Source organism: Macadamia integrifolia, chromosome 12 (assembly GCF_013358625.1).
Source record: "Macadamia integrifolia cultivar HAES 741 chromosome 12, SCU_Mint_v3, whole genome shotgun sequence".
Taxonomy (NCBI): Eukaryota; Viridiplantae; Streptophyta; class Magnoliopsida; order Proteales; family Proteaceae; genus Macadamia; species Macadamia integrifolia.
In genome coordinates this window covers 29,003,700-29,025,239 of record NC_056568.1, presented here as the reverse complement: position 1 = coordinate 29,025,239, position 21,540 = coordinate 29,003,700, and the positions used below count along the sequence as shown (strand labels likewise).

General features: G+C 36.9%; 4 protein-coding genes across 5 annotated transcripts in view; 2 read left to right on the top strand and 2 right to left on the bottom strand.

Annotated features, from left to right (window-relative positions):
* Window positions 1–1,459: 1,459 nt before the first annotated feature.
* Window positions 1,460–5,605, top strand: LOC122057722 (epoxide hydrolase A-like). Its single transcript, XM_042619944.1, has 4 exons — window positions 1,460–2,028; window positions 2,141–2,323; window positions 4,638–4,879; window positions 5,010–5,605. The coding sequence occupies exons 1-4, from the start codon at window positions 1,747–1,749 to the stop codon at window positions 5,254–5,256; spliced, it is 954 nt and encodes a 317-aa protein (XP_042475878.1). The 5' UTR covers window positions 1,460–1,746; the 3' UTR covers window positions 5,257–5,605.
* Window positions 5,606–7,233: 1,628 nt separating this feature from the next.
* Window positions 7,234–9,691, top strand: LOC122057723 (epoxide hydrolase A-like). Of its 2 annotated transcripts, XM_042619945.1 has the most exons (4): window positions 7,234–7,821; window positions 7,958–8,140; window positions 8,975–9,216; window positions 9,353–9,691. In XM_042619945.1, exons 1-4 carry the CDS (start codon window positions 7,540–7,542, stop codon window positions 9,597–9,599), a joined length of 954 nt encoding a protein of 317 aa, XP_042475879.1. In that variant the 5' UTR covers window positions 7,234–7,539; the 3' UTR covers window positions 9,600–9,691. The 2 variants fall into 2 exon arrangements, with proteins under 2 accessions (XP_042475879.1, XP_042475880.1); XM_042619946.1 differs by lacking the exon at window positions 8,975–9,216 and having other exon boundaries at window positions 7,236–7,821; window positions 9,353–9,565.
* A 782-nt stretch (window positions 9,692–10,473) lies between these two features.
* On the bottom strand, window positions 10,474–14,807 carry LOC122057241 (probable acylpyruvase FAHD1, mitochondrial). The gene is made up of 7 exons (XM_042619272.1): window positions 14,494–14,807; window positions 13,988–14,153; window positions 13,244–13,296; window positions 11,984–12,046; window positions 11,701–11,751; window positions 11,413–11,530; window positions 10,474–10,922 (listed from the first exon to the last, which is right to left on the bottom strand). Exons 1-7 carry the CDS (start codon window positions 14,584–14,586, stop codon window positions 10,807–10,809), a joined length of 660 nt encoding a protein of 219 aa, XP_042475206.1. The 5' UTR covers window positions 14,587–14,807; the 3' UTR covers window positions 10,474–10,806.
* Window positions 14,808–15,915: 1,108 nt separating this feature from the next.
* The window catches only part of LOC122057543 (protein GAMETE EXPRESSED 2), a 17,087-nt gene continuing 11,462 nt past the window's right edge, over window positions 15,916–21,540 (bottom strand). Inside the window, exons 11-17 of the mRNA XM_042619672.1 lie at window positions 21,259–21,486; window positions 19,902–20,134; window positions 18,548–18,786; window positions 18,014–18,170; window positions 17,417–17,580; window positions 17,168–17,253; window positions 15,916–16,225 (exon numbers count right to left, since the gene is read on the bottom strand). Coding sequence (XP_042475606.1) covers window positions 16,069–16,225; window positions 17,168–17,253; window positions 17,417–17,580; window positions 18,014–18,170; window positions 18,548–18,786; window positions 19,902–20,134; window positions 21,259–21,486 — 1,264 coding nt within the window. The 3' untranslated portion in view covers window positions 15,916–16,068. The remainder of the gene's footprint in view (window positions 16,226–17,167; window positions 17,254–17,416; window positions 17,581–18,013; window positions 18,171–18,547; window positions 18,787–19,901; window positions 20,135–21,258; window positions 21,487–21,540) is intronic.

The following is a 21,540-nucleotide window of genomic DNA, read 5'->3' as shown; positions in this document are numbered from 1 at the left end:
TCACTACGGTATTAAAAAATTCCGTCGCCTTAAATAATTTTTTGTAACATTTAAATTTAACCCGTCGTTATAAAATGATGTTGCTATGGTGTTTTTAATTTCGTCGCTGAAATTTTGTTTTGGTGACGAGTATTATTTTACAGTCGCCATAAATGTATTAGGCAACACTATCCATTTTACGGTCGTTATATATTATATTTGGCGACAATAGTATTTTTTTACCGTCGTCATAAATATGTTTTCTTGTAGTGGAGGTTGGACCCAATACGAGGATTTAAAAAATCAGGGAATCGAATAGGACTGATCTTACTTATTCACACAGTTTTACTCTGATTTCTGATCAGTTTTGACCGATTCCAATCTAGAAGCAGCCTTTCACAAAAAAAGAAAAAAAACAAAAATCTGACAGCAGCCCTGAATGATTTGGAAGATGATTCCAGACTTATAAAATCCTGCCCACTATCCAATAATTGGATATCGATATTCATAATTCATGTTGGTTAATTACTAGAAAAAATATATATATTCACTTTGTTCCAGCTGATAATGACATCCAAACGATCATGTATCAGTCATACCAGATGGTTCTGCCCACATTAAGAATCGGTATTCACATCCTTTGCAGCGATGACGCCGATGAGTATTAAATAATTGAATGTATCTGGACAGTTAAAATGTGTTTGTAATTTTTTTTCGTTTAAAATGGATTTTTTTGTATATTATTATATAATATAAAAAAAGTAAAAATGCTAAAAAAATCTATTTTAAACGCGTTTTAAACCACCGTTTTAAACGAGTATCTATTTTTCAAGGGTAAAATAAGAATTTTATTAAAAAAATTAATTAATTAAAAAAAATATTAATAAAAGTGAAGAGTGAAGACAATATGGTACTTGGTTTTTGGTTTTTAACTTCCATACTATCTATAGGAAGAAAATCTCATCTTCTTATAGTCCATTGAGTAAGGAGAAGTTAAAGCTAGTAACATCTCATTTTCTTGTAGCCCATTGGGTTATTTTATCTTGGGACTCCCAGAGCTTTTGGAACATTAGATGCATGTATACAGGTAATAATCTCTCAAATTGCATGAGTATACTATCGTTTTTTTTAAAACTACACGTTTAATACTCATACCGTTCGTTTTCATCTGTTTGCCGTTTCCTTTTTTTTTTTTATCGTACTGTTCATTGTTTTTATCTGTTTAAAACCTGTATCATACATTTTTATTTTTTTACCATTCCCGTTTTAACTAACAGTGATCTAAACACACATTTCAAGGGACTACCAATTATCTGATGTTCATTATATCGGTACAACGACTGCAAACAATTCACACGGTAAGAAACATTCCATTAATACGGGATTAACCATATCAGACTCACGATATCGATATTTGAAACCAAGAAATGCTTGGAGTTGCGAGTATCTCATTTTCATTCCAACCCACCCCGCACCCCCCACCCCCACCAAAAAAAAAGAAAATCTCATTTTCATCCTCCGTTAGACGAAAGTATATTTTAGGAATCAGTGTGAGATCGACTGTGCTTCGTATTCTGCGGAGGACAGATAGCTTCGAGACATCATATTCTGCAAAAAGCTTCATCGAGGAACGTGAAACTGAGAAAGAGATTGTAATCTGGTTTCCAAACCAAAACAATCCCACAGAAGATGAAGGGTGTGAGGCTGTGAGCTATTCTGAAATTGGATTAATTGTTCTACGCTCCTTAACACAAAGTAGAGAGAGAGATGGAAGGGATTGGGCACAGGATGGTAAGAGTGAATGGAATAGAGATGCATATAGCCGAGAAAGGGGATGGCCCGGTAGTGCTGCTCCTGCACGGTTTTCCTGAACTCTGGTACTCGTGGAGGCACCAGATCATCGCACTCGCCTCCCATGGCTACCTAGCTGTGGCTCCTGACCTCCGTGGTTTTGGTGATACCGATGCCCCACCCTCTCCTAGTAGCTATACCGCCTTTCATATCGTTGGCGACCTCGTTGCCCTGATCGACTTTCTTGGCCAAGATCAGGTGACAATTTTCATCCTCTTCGACCCAAATTTCTAAAAATTTTCGATTTATTTTTCTGGAATCTTCATTATTGTTGTTGGTGGTGGTGGGTTATGGGTGTGGAGGGGTTCAGGTGTTTGTGGTGGGACATGACTGGGGAGCAGTGATGGCTTGGTATTTCTGCTTGCTTCGACCCGATCGAGTTAAGGCTCTCGTCAACCTCAGCGTAGCCTTTACTCCTCGAAACCCTTCCGCTAAGCCCCTCGATCGAATGCGAGCTGTCCTGGGAGAGGATTACTATATCTGCAGATTCCAGGTCGCCCCCTGCCCCTTCTTCTTTCTTTCTTTGATCGTCCTTTCCTATTATTATATTTGTTCTGTCTTTTTAATTATTTTTGCCTTGTGTTCTTTGAGACAGGATTTACTTGTATCCTTATCAATTGCAGATTTAAGTCTGATAATAAAAGTTTAGAGACCCTTTTGGTGGGGAAAAAAAGTGTGTTAAAATCAAACTCAATTACAGATTTGGGTCCTGAGAACTCAATAATTTGGATATCTATTTAGGGAATAAAACATCTCTGAACTTTGGAGGCTCTTTTTGTGAATAGAACATGTGATCGTGATTGCCATTGGGGCCAATGACAACTACCAACCACATTAATTTTGACTAGAAACTCTAATTAGGGCCATCTTATTGAAATTGCATAAATGACAAACCAATCAAGAGTAAATTGCACCATTAGTTACTTTTTCTTGTTATTTCTACATGTTAGATCAAACACCAAGAAACACGAAAAATAAAGAGACAATAGATCCGCACGACACAGAGATTTAAGAGGTTCACACACCAGGGTGTTATGCTATGTCCTCGGGCGAAGAAGAAAATGTTTCACTATGCAGAAGAGAGATTTCACCCAAGCAGCGGCGAGAAAACTTGCCCTAAAACCCTAGCAAAAACCCCAAAATACTATGACTTTCTCAACAAGCAATAGTACATTTTATATATATACTCCAAGTCACAGGTCGATCCGGTCGAACCGTACCGTGGGGGCGTAGCCCCCGCACCCCCATACGAGATCAGTGATGGGCTCCAGGCTTGGGCCTATCAGCCCAACCCCTCTGCTTCCATCATAGATCTCAGAAAATTTTCTCATTTGGGTCGCCACCAAAATATGTCGGATCGGGTCAATCTTCAAAAGGGGTCAAGAATTCGAGACAAACTTAACACTACAGGCAACCAGTGAACTTTCCCAAGCCTTGTTGGATTGATACATTCCCTAGTCCCTAAACTATTCCTTGGTCTTTTGACAGCTTAGAACCAAAATTCATCACTGCATATGCAGCAATTCAAGAATTTCATTCCTTTATATGATATTATAAATCACTGTTGATGTGATGAGTCTCTTATTCTGCATCCCTTACAAACTAGTACCATAGCCTAATATTTTTTCAAGCATACATCTAAACTCATATCCAAAACCACCATTTATATCTCCACATTTCACATCTATCATATTTTGCATGGAGGAACTAGTATCAGTGTCAAACTATTTACATCTGACCCATATCCAGAACTTTGAATTTGCTCAGATAAGAGAATGGAGTAGCTTTCTTAACTTTAATTTTGGAGGACATTTGAAACCAATGAAAACATCGTTTGATTTTTCATCTAGTGGCGTGGTTTTTATTTGGTTGAATGATGATTGCACAGTTTGGGTTAGCCCAGAGTTTCACTTATGTGTTTTGCATTCCTGCACTGCTCTAAAATGCTCTAGAGCCTCATCTTTTCCAATCTTTGCAATTCTCTTCAAATATTTACATCCACCAACTTCACCTCCTACAGCTATGTTAGTTGGAGCTTTTCAATCGTTTGTAGGGTAAAATTTTTCTATTTTAGATGTTGTTAATGTGTGCATAGGTGAGAAGTTTTTTATTTATTAATTTTTATTTTTGTTTGTTTTCAGATGAATTCCGTTCACTTGTCTATTGTTGTGAAGCCATATAAGAGAACATTCCTATCTTTTGGCAATTAATGAGACTATTTGCATTTCTTTACATCTGAATAATCTTTAAAATTCCTTTTAAGGGGAGAAAAATGAGCCAGAATGGGAAGTTGGAGGAAGGGGGCCGACCTGTTTCATCCACAAATGAACCCACTGAAACATTGTGGACCATTTGGTGATCTCCCTCTCAGCATTTCTTTCTTAATAGAGATGCTTGCTTGGATGATCCTAGCCATCCACTGAATCAAATTATTTTGGATGGTCATCAAAATTAATGTTGAACATGCAATTTTATTGGACAAATACCAAAGTTAATTTGAATGATTCACTTTGATTCAGAAAATGTCCCTTGTGGAACCCACTAGCTCAACTCCCTTGGATGTACAGTAGGTAAGGCAGATGCAGGGTGGATACTTTCTCCATGATATTAATGTATATAGGTGTTTCTATTTCTTATCTTTTGCAATTTTTGGGAGTTTGGATCCTGCAAACGCCTAGGTTATAAGTGAAAATAGAGAACTTGATGCTCTTAGTTGTGTTCATTATAGTTTTTCCCCTTAACTCTACTTCCATGCCGGTACATATTTCAATCACTTAAAACAAACATATTGGCCTGTTTTTCTGTAGGAACCTGGAGACATAGAAGATGTGTTTACTCGTTTCGGTACTACAAATGTGCTTAGGAGAATGCTAGCAGCCCGCCGCCCATCTCCACTTTATATGCCTAAAGGCAAAGAATTTGGACATAAACCTTATCGTCAAATTTCCTTGCCCTCTTGGTTTTCAGAAGAAGACATTAATTACTATGCTAGCAAATTCGATGCAAAAGGCTTCACTGGGGGATTGAATTACTATCGAGTTATGAATCTGTATGTCAGCTACATGCAATTTTGTCTAAAGAAACAATTTAAAACCTCAATATTCTGGTGAATCAATTTTTAGTGGCTACTCTGTCCACTTGGGTAGTATTTATTTGTTTCTTTGGCCTCTGTATTGCAGAAACTGGGAGCTAATGGCACCATGGACTGGTGTACAAGTAAAGGTGCCAGTCAAGTTTATGGTAGGTGACCTGGATTTGACATACAACACCCCAGGTGCCAAGAAATACATACATGGTGGTGGCTTTAAGAGAGATGTGCCATTTCTGCAGGATTTGGTTGTGATGGAAGGAGTGGGTCACTTCATCAATGAAGAAAGGCCTGAAGAAATATCCACTCATATTTTGGATTTCATTCAGAGATTTTGATGTGCTCTGTCATTCCCTTCTTGTGCTTGTCCATGAATATATGAACACCTAAATGTCACTTTTAAGTAAAGTGGGGTGTGATGATCTTACTGTTCCTGTGTTTGGCATTGCTTATTTGAGCTTGTCACAGGTTCTTGCCTAAAATAAGCAGTTTATTTTGTTTTTGGTTCAACTCTGGAACTGTTGCGATGCAATTGTGGGATTTATGAAATTTAAGATTCAAGTATGGGGTTAAAAGAAGTCATAGACGATCTGGGTCATGGATATAGCAGTATGTGGATCTGTATCGGTTTCGACTGATACTGGTATTGAGAATCCAGCCAATATTCTAATAAAGTGACCTTTTGCACAGGCGGTATGGTTCAGTAGCTCATTGTCTTATAGAGTTAATCTAGAACTGGACTCCACAATGCAATCATGAATTCAAAGTTGGGAAGCATTCAATCTACGTGATAAGGAAGTCGGTCAAGAATGTTCAGGCATCTCTATTTCATAGCATTGTATCTATGGTGAGCGAGAAATGATCTTCTATTTTCTATTAGAAGGTGGACTCCAACAAAAGTCATCGACACAGCTCAACGGGCACGTATGGAATTTCTGTAGGCTCAGACTCCACTGGCATCATCAGAAAGCATGATTGAAATCCATCAAGACCTACGCAGATGTACCAATCTTGGGTTGTTGGGTACTTCCAACTTGTTCTTTCTATAAGCTAAACAAGGATGTGGCTTGGGTTCGTGATCAGCAGAAGTGTGGTCTAGGGTATGGTGCTTTGTGACCACTCAGAAAAACCATGTTTGGTGAAGTTGGAGCATGGATCTTTTAACAACATCCAATAGGGGAGTCGATGACAATCCTAAGCGGGCCTTCTAGAGGCTCTATCAGACTGGAATGTCTATTGGTGGAGACAGAATGTCAAGAGCTATGGATGTTCCAATTCTTGTATAACCAATTGTAGAGGATATTTTTCATTTAGTTACTTATTTTAGTGAGTGTAGGTTTGAGAGAATTTCTAGGGAGATTAACACTATAATTGACCCCATAACTAGGAAAGCCTTTTCGGAGATGTGTGTGATGGTTTGGTCAAACTCTATTGTTGGAGACTTTTAACTAGAGATGTAAATGGATTGGCTATGGATTGAATTTGGAACGGATGTGATCAGATCTAGATATTTCTTAATCGGATGCAGATCGAATTCGGATTTTCAATCATTTGTTTACTCTTTGACTTGTGTAATTCTGACCTTTCTTCCCCCCCCCCCAATGAATACAATTTGCTCTTAATCCATCTTTTGAAGTTTTCTTAGCTCTTTTTCTCATTCTCTAAAACCAATACAACACCCCAAGTGTTCCAACGATGAATGGAATTCATATTTGGAGACTTACCCTTTGTTGCTATTTACATTGATGATATACTTGTTTTCTCTTCTACAAATGAAGTGCATCAAGAACATTTAAAGATGTCTATCAATGGCATGCAATTCCTAAAACACAATGGACATAAACTGGTTTTTCCATTTTTTCCTAGTATTGTTCAGGGATTGCATGCCATTGTCTAAACTTCAAGAACCCTCAAAATCATTAATTAATTATTTAATTGAATTGAATAATTACTTTTCAGATAATTCAGATTTTAATTTAGATACCTTTTACTGAATATGATGTGGCTTTCGGCTATCCATTTACATCTCTACTTTTAATTAAATATGTGTTCTTTATGTAATGAATAAATTTTCCATCAAAGAAGGAAAAAAAATCATCTAACGGTAATAATGGTGGTGGGAAAGTTCAGGCAGTCATCTTCCAAGGAAATTTCCTTTTGACTTTGGTTGCAGTGAAGTCTAGTATAAGACCTTTCTCCAGTTTCACGTGTTCAACCTTCCAAGCGTGCATCATTGTGTTTGCATTCCACTTTTCCCACCCCACCCTTCCCATTAGATCAAAGAATATATATATATATATATATCCTCCAGAAAGAAGCAGTGACTCTCGGGAAGATCAATAACGAATTCTTTTAATAGTTCTGAACACAATCTATTAAAAAAAAGTTGTATTCACGAGTTTGTAGCAGAGACAGGAAAATGCGTAGAAACATGCAAGTGGATTCCTGTCTGAAGGTCAGTTGGCAAATGCCCATTCTGGTGGGTACGAAAGAAAGTAGGCTATTCATTCTCATCTCTCAAGAAAAGAGAAAGCAACTCTGAATTGATATTCTTATTAACATGGTCTTTAGCACAAAGATTGTGAGATTGTGAGGTTGTGAGAGAGAGAGAGTAGAGAGAGATGGAAGGGATTGAGCACAGGATGGTAAGTGTGAATGGAATAGAGATGCATATAGCCGAGAAAGGAAAAGGCCCTGTGGTGCTGTTTCTGCACGGTTTTCCTGAACTCTGGTACTCGTGGAGGCACCAGATCACCGCACTCGCTTCCCATGGCTACTGGGCTGTGGCTCCTGACCTCCGTGGTTTTGGTGACACCGATGCCCCACCCTCTCCTAGTAGCTATACTGCATTTCACATCGTGGGCGACCTCATTGCCCTCATCGACCTCCTTGGCCAAGATCAGGTGACGATTTCCATCCTCTTCAATCGAAATCTCTTAAAATTTTCGATTTCTTTTTCTGGATTCTTCATTTCTTCTTCAAGAAAAGACTGTTTCGTTTTTGTTGATGGTGGTGGTGGGTCATGGGTGATGGGTTCAGGTGTTTATGGTGGCACATGACTGGGGAGCCGTGATTGGTTGGCATTTCTGCTTGTTTCGCCCCGATCGAGTTAAGGCTCTCGTCTGCCTCAGCGTTCCCTTTACTCCTCGAAACCCATCAGCTAAGCCCATCGATCGAATGCGAGCTACCCTGGGAGAGGATTACTATATCTGCAGATTCCAGGTCGCCCCCTGCTTCCTCGTTTTCCTTTCTTTGATCATCCTTTCCTATTATTATATATACATTTTTTAGTGTTTGTCTTCTTAACTATGTTTGCCATGTGTTCATTAGATCGATCATAAATGCTTTGAGATAGAATTTACTTGTACCCTTATCAATTGCAGATTTGGTCTGGCGAATGAAAGGTTAGAAGACCCTTTTGGTGGAAAAAAAGTGTAGAACATCTCAATTTGCAGATTTGGGTCTGAGAACTCATAATTTGGAGACCCATTAAGAGAATAAACATTTTGAAAAATTTGGAGACTTTTTGGTGAATAGAACATGTGATCGTGATTGCCATTGGTTCCAATTTGACAACTACCAACCACATTAATTTTGATTGGAAAGTCTATTTGGGACCATCTTATATAAATTGTGTGTAATTGACAAACCAAACAAGAGTAAATTGCACCATTAGTTACTTTCTGTTGTTATTTCTACAAGCAACCAGTGAACTTTCACAAGCCTTGCTGGATTGACACATTCCCTAGTCCCTAAACGATTTCTTGGTATTTTTTTTTTCCTTTTGGTAAGGTATTCCTTGGTATTTTAACACCTTAGGACCAATTCACTACTGCATATGCAGCAATTCAACACTTTCATTCCTTTATATGATATTGTGAATCACTATTGATGTGATGAATCTCTTATTCTGCAAACACCTAGGCATATAAATGAAATGAGAGAACTTGATGCTCTTTCATTACACTTTTTTTCCCTTACTGATACTTCTCTGGCGGTTCCACTGGTTCATATTTCATACATTTAAACCAGTCATATTGGCTTGTTATATTGTAGGAACATGGAGACATAGAAGATGTGTTTTCTCGTTTCGGTACCTCATATTTGCTTAGGAGATTTCTAACATCACGACGCCCATCTCCACTTTATTTGCCTAAAGGCAAAGAATTTGGAGATACACCTGACCGTCAAATTTCCTTGCCTTCTTGGTTGTCAGAAGAGGACATTAAATACTATGCTAGCAAATTCGACATAAAAGGCTTCACTGGAGGATTGAATTACTATCGAGCTCTGGATCTGTATGTTAGCTACATGAAATTTTGTCTATTTTGAAACTATTATAAACATTTATATTACTGGTGAACCAATTTTTTTGTGGCTACTCTCTGTCTGCTTATGTAGTCTATATTTATTTCTTTGGCCTCTGTATTGCAGAAACTGGGAGCTAATGGCACCATGGACTGGTGTACAAGTAAAAGTTCCAGTCAAGTTTATTGTAGGTGACCTGGATTTGACATACAACACCCCAGGTGCCAAGCAATATATACATGATGGTGGCTTTAAGAGAGATGTGCCATTTCTGGAGGATGTGGTTGTGATGGAAGGAGTGGGTCACTTCATCAATGAAGAAAGGCCTGAAGAAATATCCACCCATATTTTGGATTTCATTCAGAGATTTTAATGTGCTCTGTCTTCCTCTTCTTGTGCTTTTCTGTGAATCTATGAACATCTAATGTCACTTTTAAGAGAGATATTCCAGTTTTCTCCTCAAAATCGGTATTGTCTTTTTACAGTTCAATAAAAAAAAAGTTAAAAAAAAATAAAAAAACCACCACCACTATTGTTTACATGCTTTGGCTATGTAGTCCAGTAGGTTCAACATACATTACAGATAAGATTTTACCCAAGAAAAAATTGGAGAAGAAAATTCAAGAAGTAGAAAATCCATTAGAGTTTATTTTATTTTATTTTATTTATTTATTTATTTATTTAATTTTATATTACCTTGCCACGCACCACTATGCCCAACCAAGCCCCTAATTGGATGTTTGTGCATCTTCTTTGGCTGATCTCCATGCCGTCACAGATCAAGTAGCAATCCCAACCCTATCTAAAATTACATAGATGCCCTACTAAATCTTTCTTTTCCATTTAACTTCTTGTTTAATTACTCGTAATAAAATGTGAATTTGATAAAGACAATTTTTCATTATAGCATATGAAAAAAGAAACCTGAAATGCACCGTGTCCCCTCACCCAGACACAGAGGATGAAATAACCACCCCAATCATTAAATTGTGAAAATCCCACCCTTATAAGCCTTATTGAAGCTTCCAGTTCCATGCTTACTCCCATTGGCCCCCATACTTGCAAGGAATATTACTTATAAAACTATTATTAAATTATAAATTTACAATCAAATCGAAACGGATCAAATAATATTCAATCTGAAATTGAAGCATCCATACCCACGTCTGATTAACTTTCAAACGCATTCAGATAGTCCAAAAACCGGATTTTAAATATAAATTCCCTAAACTGAAAACAAAAACGAGTCAAATGTGAATTTTTTTGACTACCCATTAAATCAGCCAAGAAATATGAGACTTCTGAGTACAAACACACAATGTTGACACAAGATGAACTTGAACTTAAATGTCAAAATTCATACTTCACAACAGGACAAAAGCAATCATCCATTTCATTTTTCACCTCAAACTAGCGTGCAATTTGAAGCTCTTATTAGCATTATTTACCTTCAACAGAAAAGGCTTGACCACTACATCGTTTGTTGCCTTAGCAAAGAGAACATATTCTCATCCACTTGTGAATAGTTATGTAGTAGCCGTTGCCTTTCAATTGCCTCTCAAGTAGAGAAGGGGGGCACCTCACTGACTTCCTGGCTTTTGACGGTTTTGGACATCAAAGTTAACTTCGGTGAGACCACTTATTCCAGCTGTTATCTTCTGCCCTGCTTTCACCTGACCAACACCTTCTGGGGTGCCTGCGTGGAAGGACACAAATAGCACAACCATTTAAGTCATAAATTATCAACAGAATGATACAATGCCAACCTGCCCATGTTAAGCTACATAATGAAGTATTACTTGAGAAACAATGTCTTTCTGCAACTCAACTAATTCTAAGCCCCTCTCTCTCTCTCTCTCACACACAGAGACAGATAATTGTAGACTACCTCTAAATGAAAATTATATGTAAAGCCAATAGGAATAACTTAGTCAGACACAAATATGTAGATGGTTTATATCTCCAAGAAAACATGAAGCACTTTAAAACTGAAGCCTTTCGAACTGTGCTTCAGTTGGCAACATTTTTCCTATTTATATGCGCTGCGAGTCCAACCCTTGTTTCTGTTGATTCTGACACCCATGCCCATGGCAGTTGTAACATAATTGAAACTTCATTAAAAGTTAACCCTTGTATATCCATTTGCTAATTTAGTGAAAAAAAAAAAAAAAGGAACCATATTATACCTGTTAGTATGACATCTCCTTCTAAAAGTGTCATCATAGAACTTATGTGGCTAATCAGAAATGGGATTTTGAACAGCATATCACCTGTTGATCCTTTCTGTTTGAGTTCCCCATCTACCTGTAAAGAGGAGGGAACAGTCAGTTCTCCAACACCTGCTTTTGGTACTGCTCTTACACTTTGTAAACTCAGCAAGTTGAAAACCCTGACAGGTATAGTTAAGACATTTCCAATAACCTAATTTTGTGTAAGAATATGAAATAAAAGAGAAACAACAAATATTTTATGACCTTTAACCATAATTCCAAGTTATCATGGTCCAGCACCAAAGACTTGGGCAGCTGCAGAGAAACAAGGAAAATAAACAAGTGAATATACTTAGATATTTAGTTGTGAACATTTTATTTTTCTACAGATCATGATGTGTGTAACGAGAAACTAAGACTTTCAATCTATTCATACAAATATTACTTCAATCATTATCACTATAATTGAACCTGATTTCCAAGTCGGCTCTTTATAGTGGGAAAATGAATATAAGTATATAACTAACAAAATTTGAGTTCTTCTTACCATTGAACCTATAGGAGTGAAGGTGTCCTGTCCTTTTGCTTTTGTCCATGGAAGACCTCCAGACTGAAACATTCATGAAAAAGAAAAGGAAGATCAATAACAAAACATCAATTACAATATGAGTTCCCTTGACAACAGCATCAATAATTAATAGACACTTTCTTCTGTATAGTCAGAAAAGAAAAGGAAAGCACAAAGAATATAAACTTCATTTAATCTCTGGCAAGATTAATATCCCCATTCACCCAAAAAAAAGATTAATATCCCCAAAATTCAAACAGTGTATTTTTTTTCTTTGAATTTCTCCTTGCCATTTTTGGGGTTTATTGGCCAAAATGAATGAAACAAATTGACCGAAATTTCAACGAAATGGTGCATTTTTTGGACTGAAATAAGCGAAATATAGGTGAAATGACCGAAATTGTGTCTACTTCATGTTTTTCCTGTAATTTCATTTTGGTGGCAAAAGAATAGTGAAATATCCAAAATTTCAGTGAGTTTTCAAACCATGCTTTAGACTCAAATAGTTTGCTGAAGATTGTCAGCCATTTTTCTTCGCATCAGCCTTATATTTTGTCTTTATATTTTTACATGCCATGCGTAAGCTTGGAAACAAACTTTACAACTTGATTCATCAATAACACATTTTCTAGCACACCAAACCACTTCCCTTCATTTGACATAGTTGGAGTACTTCCACTGGGTTTTGCCTAGTTGGCTGAGTCCAGAAGAATTTGAAAAAGAAGAGGAGAGAAAAGAAAAGATATCTTATAAAAGTACGGGGAAAACAAATTTAATGTGTTCGATTGCTTAGAAGTCACTGGAGAACTTTATGGAAATTAAACATGGGTCCCAGATGTTCATTTCATTCCATTACTCAAATTTAAGTTTTCTGAAAGAGTTCCAAAACCTGGCAGTCTTAATCAATTTTATAAAAGAAAAATTCATGAAGTCTGGTAGAGTAAGAATAAGTTATGTTCTCAATGCGAACAAATCAATCCAAACAAATGACCGCATTTCTTAGAAGGATACAGTTCCTGGATCAGACGCAATTCAGATATTATGCATTGTAGGAATATGAAGAAAATAAATAGAAATAAAATAGTCCATTTAAAAGCATGGAAAAGGAAATTATTTTCAGAAAATATCTTGATAAATATAGTTTTGTAGAAGATATTGAAGATTAACAACTTTGTAGCTCAACAAAGCATCTGCATCTTAGATTTTAAATACTAAAAGAAAGTAATCAGCGGTCATTACCTTTGCAGTAGATTGGAGATCCCTGGATGTCATATCCAGGGCAAGTGCATAACCTGGAACATCCACAAGCTTATATCAGGACTTTAAAGAGTTCAACACAATCTTTCAAAACAACAAAATCACTTGGTATCCATTAACTGTGTAATGCTCATATCAAACACAGCATATGAAACAAGAATAATAAATATCATCACTTCAAGATGCTAGGTAAGAGAAAATACAAGCATTTTCCAATGATGAACATCATGCCAATCAAGCATGCTATATCATGATGAGTTATGTGATAACATGCACCTTGGCACCAAAACAAAAAGGTAATCCATGGAATCATCACATCACTTGCTTCAGGTTCTTTTTTTATTCTGCTGTTGCAGAATCAAGATAACTGGCAGGAATTGAGTAGATCCATACCATCGTGCTCACAGACTTTCAAGTCATTAAAGCATCAAAACATAAGTGGCCATTTCACCCATTAAGAATCACATTCATATCAATTCAAGGGCTTGCTCAAAGTAGAAAAGCCATCCCAAAGTAGAAAAGCCATCTCAACTTTTCTCTACCATAGGGTCTTATTTGTCTGGATTTGGATTGTCATCATACGTCTAAAAGTACCAAAAAAAAAAAAGCTTTTAGGCATGCGGTAATCCAGAATTTCCTCCACATACACACACTAGTTGCCTTGAGCAGGATTTATCGAAATGAAAACTAGAGTGAAGGGCTTTGAGACTAACGTGAAAGATATACCTTGAACATAATCCATTGCAGATGCCTGAGGAACATCACGAGCTTTCTTCCCAATGACAACGGCTAACTCTGCTTCATAGTCAAGGGATTCCAAATTGTATGGAATCTCTATTGTTCCCCCGTTCGCCAGATAAGATGAGGTAGGCTTTATGAAAAGTACTGGCTCCTGATACAAGTGAAATCAATAATCAACTTTGTTAGGAATTAGGATCTTGCAAGTCCAATAAGTTGTTACATAGAAAAAATAATATCTTTTCACTTCGGCATCAGTTCAGAAAAGGCCAAGCTCCAACTATTTCATAAAACCTTAGCTCAAGCCAGTCCAACATTACAGCGAGAACATCCATCCATATAGTAGGGAAGATCAAAGTCGGAAAGATGATATGAACAAGTTGATTACTAATTGCTTTTAAGCCATTAACAGACAGAAATTGCTCCTCTTACAAATTAGGTAAAAATACAATCTCGTTTGTGATTCTGTGTGTATGAGAGAGAGAGAAAGAGACCTTGGGGACTGCGTTGCCGAGTTCCTTGGCGTGAGCAACATAATTGCGGCCGACGGCGACGATCTTAGTACCAATATTCAAAAGGTTCGCCATGGCCAGGGCTTCGAGCAAACAAACAGTCAGAGAAATCGGAAGAGAAGAACGATGGCCTCACTCCCCGTAGATTCGAACACTTTATATAATATAATACGAATTGATCACTTCTCACGCTTTCTTGATTTTATTTGACAATCTAATTGGACTCTCAACTCTGGAGGGGGTGAAACAGAGCTCTGAGTTAGGTACTACTAGCCTAGGCAGTTCTTACCTACTTCTACTAATGCGTGGCCAAAACCAAAATCCTCTGATGCTGATACGTGGTTTTTTTTTTTTTTTTTTTTTCGAAACCTCAATTCCCATGCCCCTACGGTCTACTCTGTGTTTTTCATGGAACAAAAGGGTCTCAAATTTGGAACCCGAAACACCGAAAACCGAAACCAAAACCGAAATACAAATGTGTTGTATAAAACCGGTCAAATTTAAGATCCTACTATACCTCCTACGGTTGCAATTTAATTTTTGCCGGTACAATTTTGGTTTGGTTGTTGATTTTTCTTACCAATTTTTGGGTTCAACTGGGAATGAACCTAATTTTGTTGGGCTTGACTGGTTGAACCACGACATTTAGATTGAAATTGTGACTTGAGAAATGAAAACAGATTAAATTATCTTACATGGTACAGAATAGGGGTGTCAATCTGTTGGGCTGAGCTGGTCACAGTTGAGCTAAACATGTTAGGTTGAGTCGGACTTGTAAATGAGACAAATTAATCGGATCCCATCATTCTTAACCCTTGCGTCGTGCACTACTTGTTTATAGACAGGTTGGGCCGAAACCCAACACATTAATAATTGGTGCAGGTTTGACCAATCTTCAAATGGTCAATGTGGTGCGGATTTGGAATTGACACCCCTAGTACAAATCTACAACAAAACATTGTCTGCATTTGGTTGTCATTTAGTTTCAGAAGCGACATTTCATGTCAATAACAGAATTTTAGTTTTTATGTCAAAATACCGTTTAAAAAAAAAAAAAATAGTGTTTGGTGAACCTATTTCAAGAACTATAGCGAAATCAAAATGACAGAACAAGATTTCCTTGTTCCATCATTTTGCTGTTTCTAGAGTTTTTTTTTCCCTTTCTTGTTCCAAAAATAAAAAAGGGGAAAAAAACAAGTTGACTCCAAACGCTTTATTCCGTTTTGTTGTTCTCATAGAATGAAAAAATATCACAAACATTTTTGTGAATAACTACCAAACGCAGCCTAGAAATCGTAAATAGAATGTCAGGATTAACCGATGTTAATCTAGTTTACCACATATGATCGATTCAGCGGCATGCTAATTTTTAATCGATTTTAATCGGTTCAAGACAGAACCGAATCATTCAATAAATAATTTTACTTTTAAAAATCAAAACATAACTAATTATCATAAACAGCTTATCGGTTCCTGTTTAAACAATTCTATTTTGCAATTGACACCTTTTACCAACAATCTCCATGCCGTGTAAAAAACAGTTGTTGCAATTTTGCATTAAAAGCCAGAATGGTTCATGAGTGGTGAGACAGCTTCACCTAGCCCCTTTTCAATGGAAAGAGGCATGAAACTGGTGCGAGGGCTTTGCTTAGAAGATTGAGAGGAACTATGTTCATCTTTTCCAGATCTTCCATTTCCTGATATCTGACGAGACCTGAAGTTGAATGAGTGATGTTATAGCAAACACTAACAAATACGAAAATAAACAAAATCAGGTCCACACAACACAGAGATTAAGGAGGTTCACACACTGATGTGGTGTGCTACATCCTCAGGCAAAGAACTGTGTAGAAGAAAGATTACACCCAAGCAATGGCAAGAAAACTCGCCCTGAAACAATGAGTGATAAGACTTTCTAGTGTTGTGATGTGCATTGAAAATCCTGTGCCTGTTTGCACACATGACCTTTGGCCAACAGGAAACACAAAACACACTGAAATATAAGCATGTCTTTTAAGTGGTTTTTGCAAATGTTAATCCAGTGTAATAACTAATAGATATCTTTGATTCAAATTTAAGATAAATAGATAGAAAATGGGTTTTAAGAAAATATATATTAAGATGACTAAGAGGTTACAGAAAACAGTGCATCAACCATATTACCGAATCCAACAGTACAACATTTCATAGATAGACATAAGAACTCAAGAAGAAAAGTTCAATACATATACAAGGTCACATAAACATAGGTCAATTTTCAAGTCCATGTGATGGATGTCCTTGGAGGAAGCTCATAATTGGTTGTGGTTCTTGAACACTCTGTACATACTATTTGGGACACATATGCACTGAACTATGTTTATTTCAAGAATTTCATTCTAGCCAAGATTTAGATCCATTTGAACATTACCAAAATGAGACATGTTACATGCTGTTGACCTCACCTGTTCTAATTTTCGAAAATTTCATGTTAGCTATGATTTTGTTAGGTTGATAAGCTAATATGTAGTAGCAGACAGTCCACTATGAGAGTGGGTAGAATACAGTCAGAAAATAATAATAATAATAACGAGCTTTTCTCTTCGCTTTTCCCCAATATTTGAAGAAGTACGTTTCCAAAGTAGTCAAGTTTTTGCAAGAATATAGAAAAACTTACCGCTGGCAGAAGTTGGAAGGCTGGCTCCTGGTACTTGAACAAGTAGCTGTGAAGTAAGTCATGTTCTCTGATGAAGTTCCACTCGACTGCATATGCATTCTGAAATTAGTCTACTTTCTTTATTGCATAATTGTAAGGTCTATATATCTTGCATAAAACCCTACAGGGAAGCTTGTGAAGAATCTGAGAAGATATCAGAAACAATGAAGAGGAAAAAGAGTATAAACAAAGTAGAAAAAGTGTCCTCACAGTATGTTTTTGCAAATTTCCCTGTCTGGAGATCTTGATGTTCCTGGCAGAACGGTTTTTCCTTTCGTTTCCAAGAGCTATGGCACATTTACATGTGAAAAAGAGTAGCAGCACTCCAAGGGCAAGCATCATGATGAATTCAATCATAATTGCTGATCCGAGGGCTGTAAATAAAAATCAAAGATGTGTACTTATATGATCAACAACAGATGTTCCACACTTCCTTTAATCCTATGCTACTGCGAGAGTAGAAACATTAAACTCTCAAAAACACAAATAGATGTTATGAAGAGATACTTTGCAAGCATTGGGGTTCCACTATATTTGTCACCAGATTTTTACTCCTCAAAAGAAAGTGAAAGCTCTAGAAAGGAGTTTTGACAGTAAGGAAAAGATACTTAGGTAAATGAGCTTTTGGACTTGAGGAAGAGTAGATTTCAGGTGGCTCCAAAGTCAATATAAAACAACACAACTCCTGAATCTTAGAAAAGGATATTTTGGGTTTTTACCCAGAAACCAGGAAAACTTTTAGTAAGAAGATTAAACAAGAATTTCACAGGACAAGCTCTTCCCTGTGGTGCAGTAACTATTACTTACAATGGGCTGCCAGTGAACTCATTGGCTGCCTCCCGATTAGATTTACAGTAGCCTCAGCAAAAAGAGGAAATGACATCCTTTCAGAGCAATCTGGATAACAACCATAATTTCCCATATCATTTACAGCCACAGTTAGAACAGCTCCATTTTCTCCACCCTGTACGAGAAAGAGTTAGTTTACGACTTTATTTACACCTGCATCCTCATGCTAAGCCATAAATTTCTAACTAGGTTCCAGTTTAAAATTGGGAGAATGTTTTCAGGTCTGGCGGTCCACATAGCTAAGCCTTGGTTGATTGCCTACTTCTGCCATGTAGCAGATTAGATTGAGCTGAATTTTTGTGGAGAAGAATTATACCTATCTTAGCTACCTAATAAATTAGAGATGCTAATGATCTTGTTACGGCTCTAGTGATTCAATAGAGAAGAAAACTAGGAAACTAGCCATGGCTGGTTTTAACAATATTAAAAATTAGAAAACAGAAATAAAAGAAATCCAGGCAATACATTACCAATGTGAGAGAGTTCACTCACTTGATATGACAGTTGCTGCATGACATTGTTGCAGTCCTTAATTGTTCCCCTGAATCTAATTCCTGTTGCCTTGACTAAAAAATGTCTTGAAATAGTGACAAATGTCTGAAGGGGCTGCCACTGGTTACCGCTCTTCTGCTTCAGTTCAGTTGTATTGATAAGGTGGATTGGTAGGTTAGTTATCAAAATTCCATCATTAACCTCCATGGAAAGTGTGACCAAAAAGCGGGACTCGTTCCCTGAAAAGTAACCCATCAAAGGACATCAAACCTTGATATCAACAGAATGAAGGATGCAACTGTTAGGTTTATTCCAACCATCTGAAATAACTGGTCAATTAAAATTCGGCAGGTCTCTTCTCTGTACTGTTCTTACATAAAAAAATGAGATGTAGCTTGAAGCAATTGCAAAAGGTCTCTCATCATCAATGCCTTATCTATAGTATTTCTAATCCTTTTACTCAAAGAAATAACTATTTCATTATGGTTCCATGTTCCCAATATGGGAGAAAGTTTTGAAGGTTAACTTTTCATTCAGTTCATAGGGTGTCAAACCAAAATTTCATTCAGTTCATAGGGAAAAACATGGAGTTTTCGGTCAAAGCCATAGAGATAGAACATAAAATGACTAGGAGAGGTCATATATTAGGGTTTATATGTTGAATGAAGGGATTGATGTTTGGGATTGGTTCATGGCGGTTGAAGAAGATATATGGGAATATAAATTATTTTTTTTGTCGGAAATCTGCTTAATATCTGTAAATAAAGCAAATAAATGAATAGGAGATGAAAGCTAAAACTGCTCATTCAATTCTAAAAGTAGGAGTGCTTACAGGCCTCACTAGAAACCTCAATATGAACCAACTCCTACTGAGAATTGGACTAATCTTCAAAACTCAACTTCCAAATAAAAAAAAACTCCCAGCATAGTCAAATTAAACAGCAATCGGGATAGTCTTATAGGGGCTGGAAGCAAAAAAAATCTACATTGCAACCAATTGGTCAAATTTAATTACAACTCTGCCACTAGAAAATAGCATGCTATGAAAAATTAATTAAAAGCCTTTATTCCTTTCTTAAGAATAATTTTTTTGGCAAACTATCTACACCACTAACCACCAACCTTTTTTTTGATAGAACCACTAACCACCAACCAATCACTAAAAACACATTACAAAATTTGAACACTTAGGTCCAATCTGTGGGCTCCAGAGGAAAAATAAAGGAAACACACAACTTTTGCTGGTCACACACAGTAGAACCACAAAGCAGAATATGGATTCCATGCCATTCCTTAAGATTAACAACAACAACAACAACTCAGCATTATCCCAACATTTAGTTTAACAACATACCAGGAAAATTAGAAAGATCTGGATCTCCAATTGAGAATTCAAACTTATCTCTTTGACTGTTGAAGATCTGGGAACCACCTTCATCATGCTTCCGCAACTTTATAAATTCAGGTACATGAATAAAAGGAGGGTCATTGATAGGTTGTACAAAAACTGGAACATGGGCATCATTTATTCCATTTTTGTTTATGGTAGAAACATGGATGAAATCATCTCCACTGAAGTTATCATTTCTGAAATGAGGAAAACAAAATAATGAATATAATGATACAAAAGCAGTAATAATGAAGGAGAAGCTTTCCTTGTCTGAAAAAATATCCACCATGTGGCAATCAGAAAAAGGTGCTCAAACCTTGTGTCCACAGTGTCTACATTACCTCTACTCATGTCAGTTGAAAAGTCAATTCTTTTGAAAGAAATCTGGACCTCTAGAATTAAAAGGGGAGTCAAATACATGGTGGGACATGCAGTTGAGATAGACCCACTAAATTTGAATTGTGGATAGTCTGGAACATACCCTATCTATCAAATGCCCAGACCAACCAAATCAGCCCTGCATATGGCAGAAATAGCCACTGGACAAGGAAAAGCCTTTAGGATAATGCTAATATTAATAAATAAAGGTCAAAGGTATGATCTTACATATGGTCAAAAAGAGAAGGTGCTGCTTCAACATTATCTATTGTATAAGGTAAATATAATTTGGGAAAAAATCCCAAAAGGAATCGTGGCCCCTGAACCCAGACATAGAAGGGGCGAAATGACCACCCCACCCTTCATGAAAGGCGGAAGTCCCTCACCTGTTGATGCTCCACGCTGCCTTTCACCGAACCCTCTCCTATATAATTTTTTTCAAATCTACTGTATAAGTTCTCAAAGACTTGACAGAAATCATGTTCAGGCTTTACAAGGTCTTAAAAGCAACCGCATAAAATTTTACTAGTAGTGCACAATTTCATATTTGTGTTAACAAATTTATTTTATTATTCCTCATTCAATTGTTCTTCCGAAACTTTATTCCCTTCGAACAGGACTTGGTTAAGGAAATCTCCAAAAAAACCTGTTTGGATGTCACCCACTGTCCCTTTTGTTTTATCTAATTTCTCGAAACATTTATCATTTTTTTATCAGTCCTCTGGCATCCCCGTAAGAAGAGGGATGAAAAAACAAAATTGGGTTTGCTAGATGCTGTGTTTGAAGCATTTTCTTCCAAGGGAACAAAACCTGGATCATTGAGTCCACAATAACTATTTATTTTCCTCAAAGAATATTGTGACTGAGTAAACAATTCAGGATCAGAAAGATAAATTTATAAAAATCAACCAAGGGATAGAAAATGTAATACTACGTGCAGTACCCAAGATACTGGATTGACTGAAGAGCAAAATTAATTACGTCCACGTTGCCCTCTAAGATCAAACCCTTCCAATCTCCTTCCCCTTTGCGGATAGCAATTGGATTCCATGTTGACTGCCAGAACTGTAATGGCATAGGAGAAAGAAATATGGAGCCAAATTGTGTACTGAGAGTAACAGAGATTTTCTCCTGTGAGTCTGAGTACTTTATCTCAAAACCAGGAAAACCACTGCAAAATGAGAATTGATTTCAATAAACATTTCAAAACAAAATTCAAAGCTTT

What these genes read in the sequence shown, in the direction of transcription:
- LOC122057723 (XM_042619945.1), top strand. Translation starts at nt 7,540, where the DNA reads ATGGAAGGGATTGAGCACAGGATGGTAAGTGTGAATGGAATAGAGATG. An exon ending in ACTATATCTGCAGATTCCAG is followed by an intron (nt 8,141 to 8,974) that starts GTCGCCCCCTGC and finishes GTTATATTGTAG; the next exon opens with GAACATGGAGACATAGAAGA. An exon ending in TACTATCGAGCTCTGGATCT is followed by an intron (nt 9,217 to 9,352) that starts GTATGTTAGCTA and finishes TCTGTATTGCAG; the next exon opens with AAACTGGGAGCTAATGGCAC.
- LOC122057241 (XM_042619272.1), bottom strand. Translation starts at nt 14,586, where the DNA reads ATGGCGAACCTTTTGAATATTGGTACTAAGATCGTCGCCGTCGGCCGC. An exon ending in TGCAATGGATTATGTTCAAG is followed by an intron (nt 13,297 to 13,987) that starts GTATATCTTTCA and finishes TGGATGTTCCAG; the next exon opens with GTTATGCACTTGCCCTGGAT. An exon ending in TCACTCCTATAGGTTCAATG is followed by an intron (nt 11,752 to 11,983) that starts GTAAGAAGAACT and finishes GTTTCTCTGCAG; the next exon opens with CTGCCCAAGTCTTTGGTGCT.
- LOC122057722 (XM_042619944.1), top strand. Translation starts at nt 1,747, where the DNA reads ATGGAAGGGATTGGGCACAGGATGGTAAGAGTGAATGGAATAGAGATG. An exon ending in ACTATATCTGCAGATTCCAG is followed by an intron (nt 2,324 to 4,637) that starts GTCGCCCCCTGC and finishes GTTTTTCTGTAG; the next exon opens with GAACCTGGAGACATAGAAGA. An exon ending in TACTATCGAGTTATGAATCT is followed by an intron (nt 4,880 to 5,009) that starts GTATGTCAGCTA and finishes TCTGTATTGCAG; the next exon opens with AAACTGGGAGCTAATGGCAC.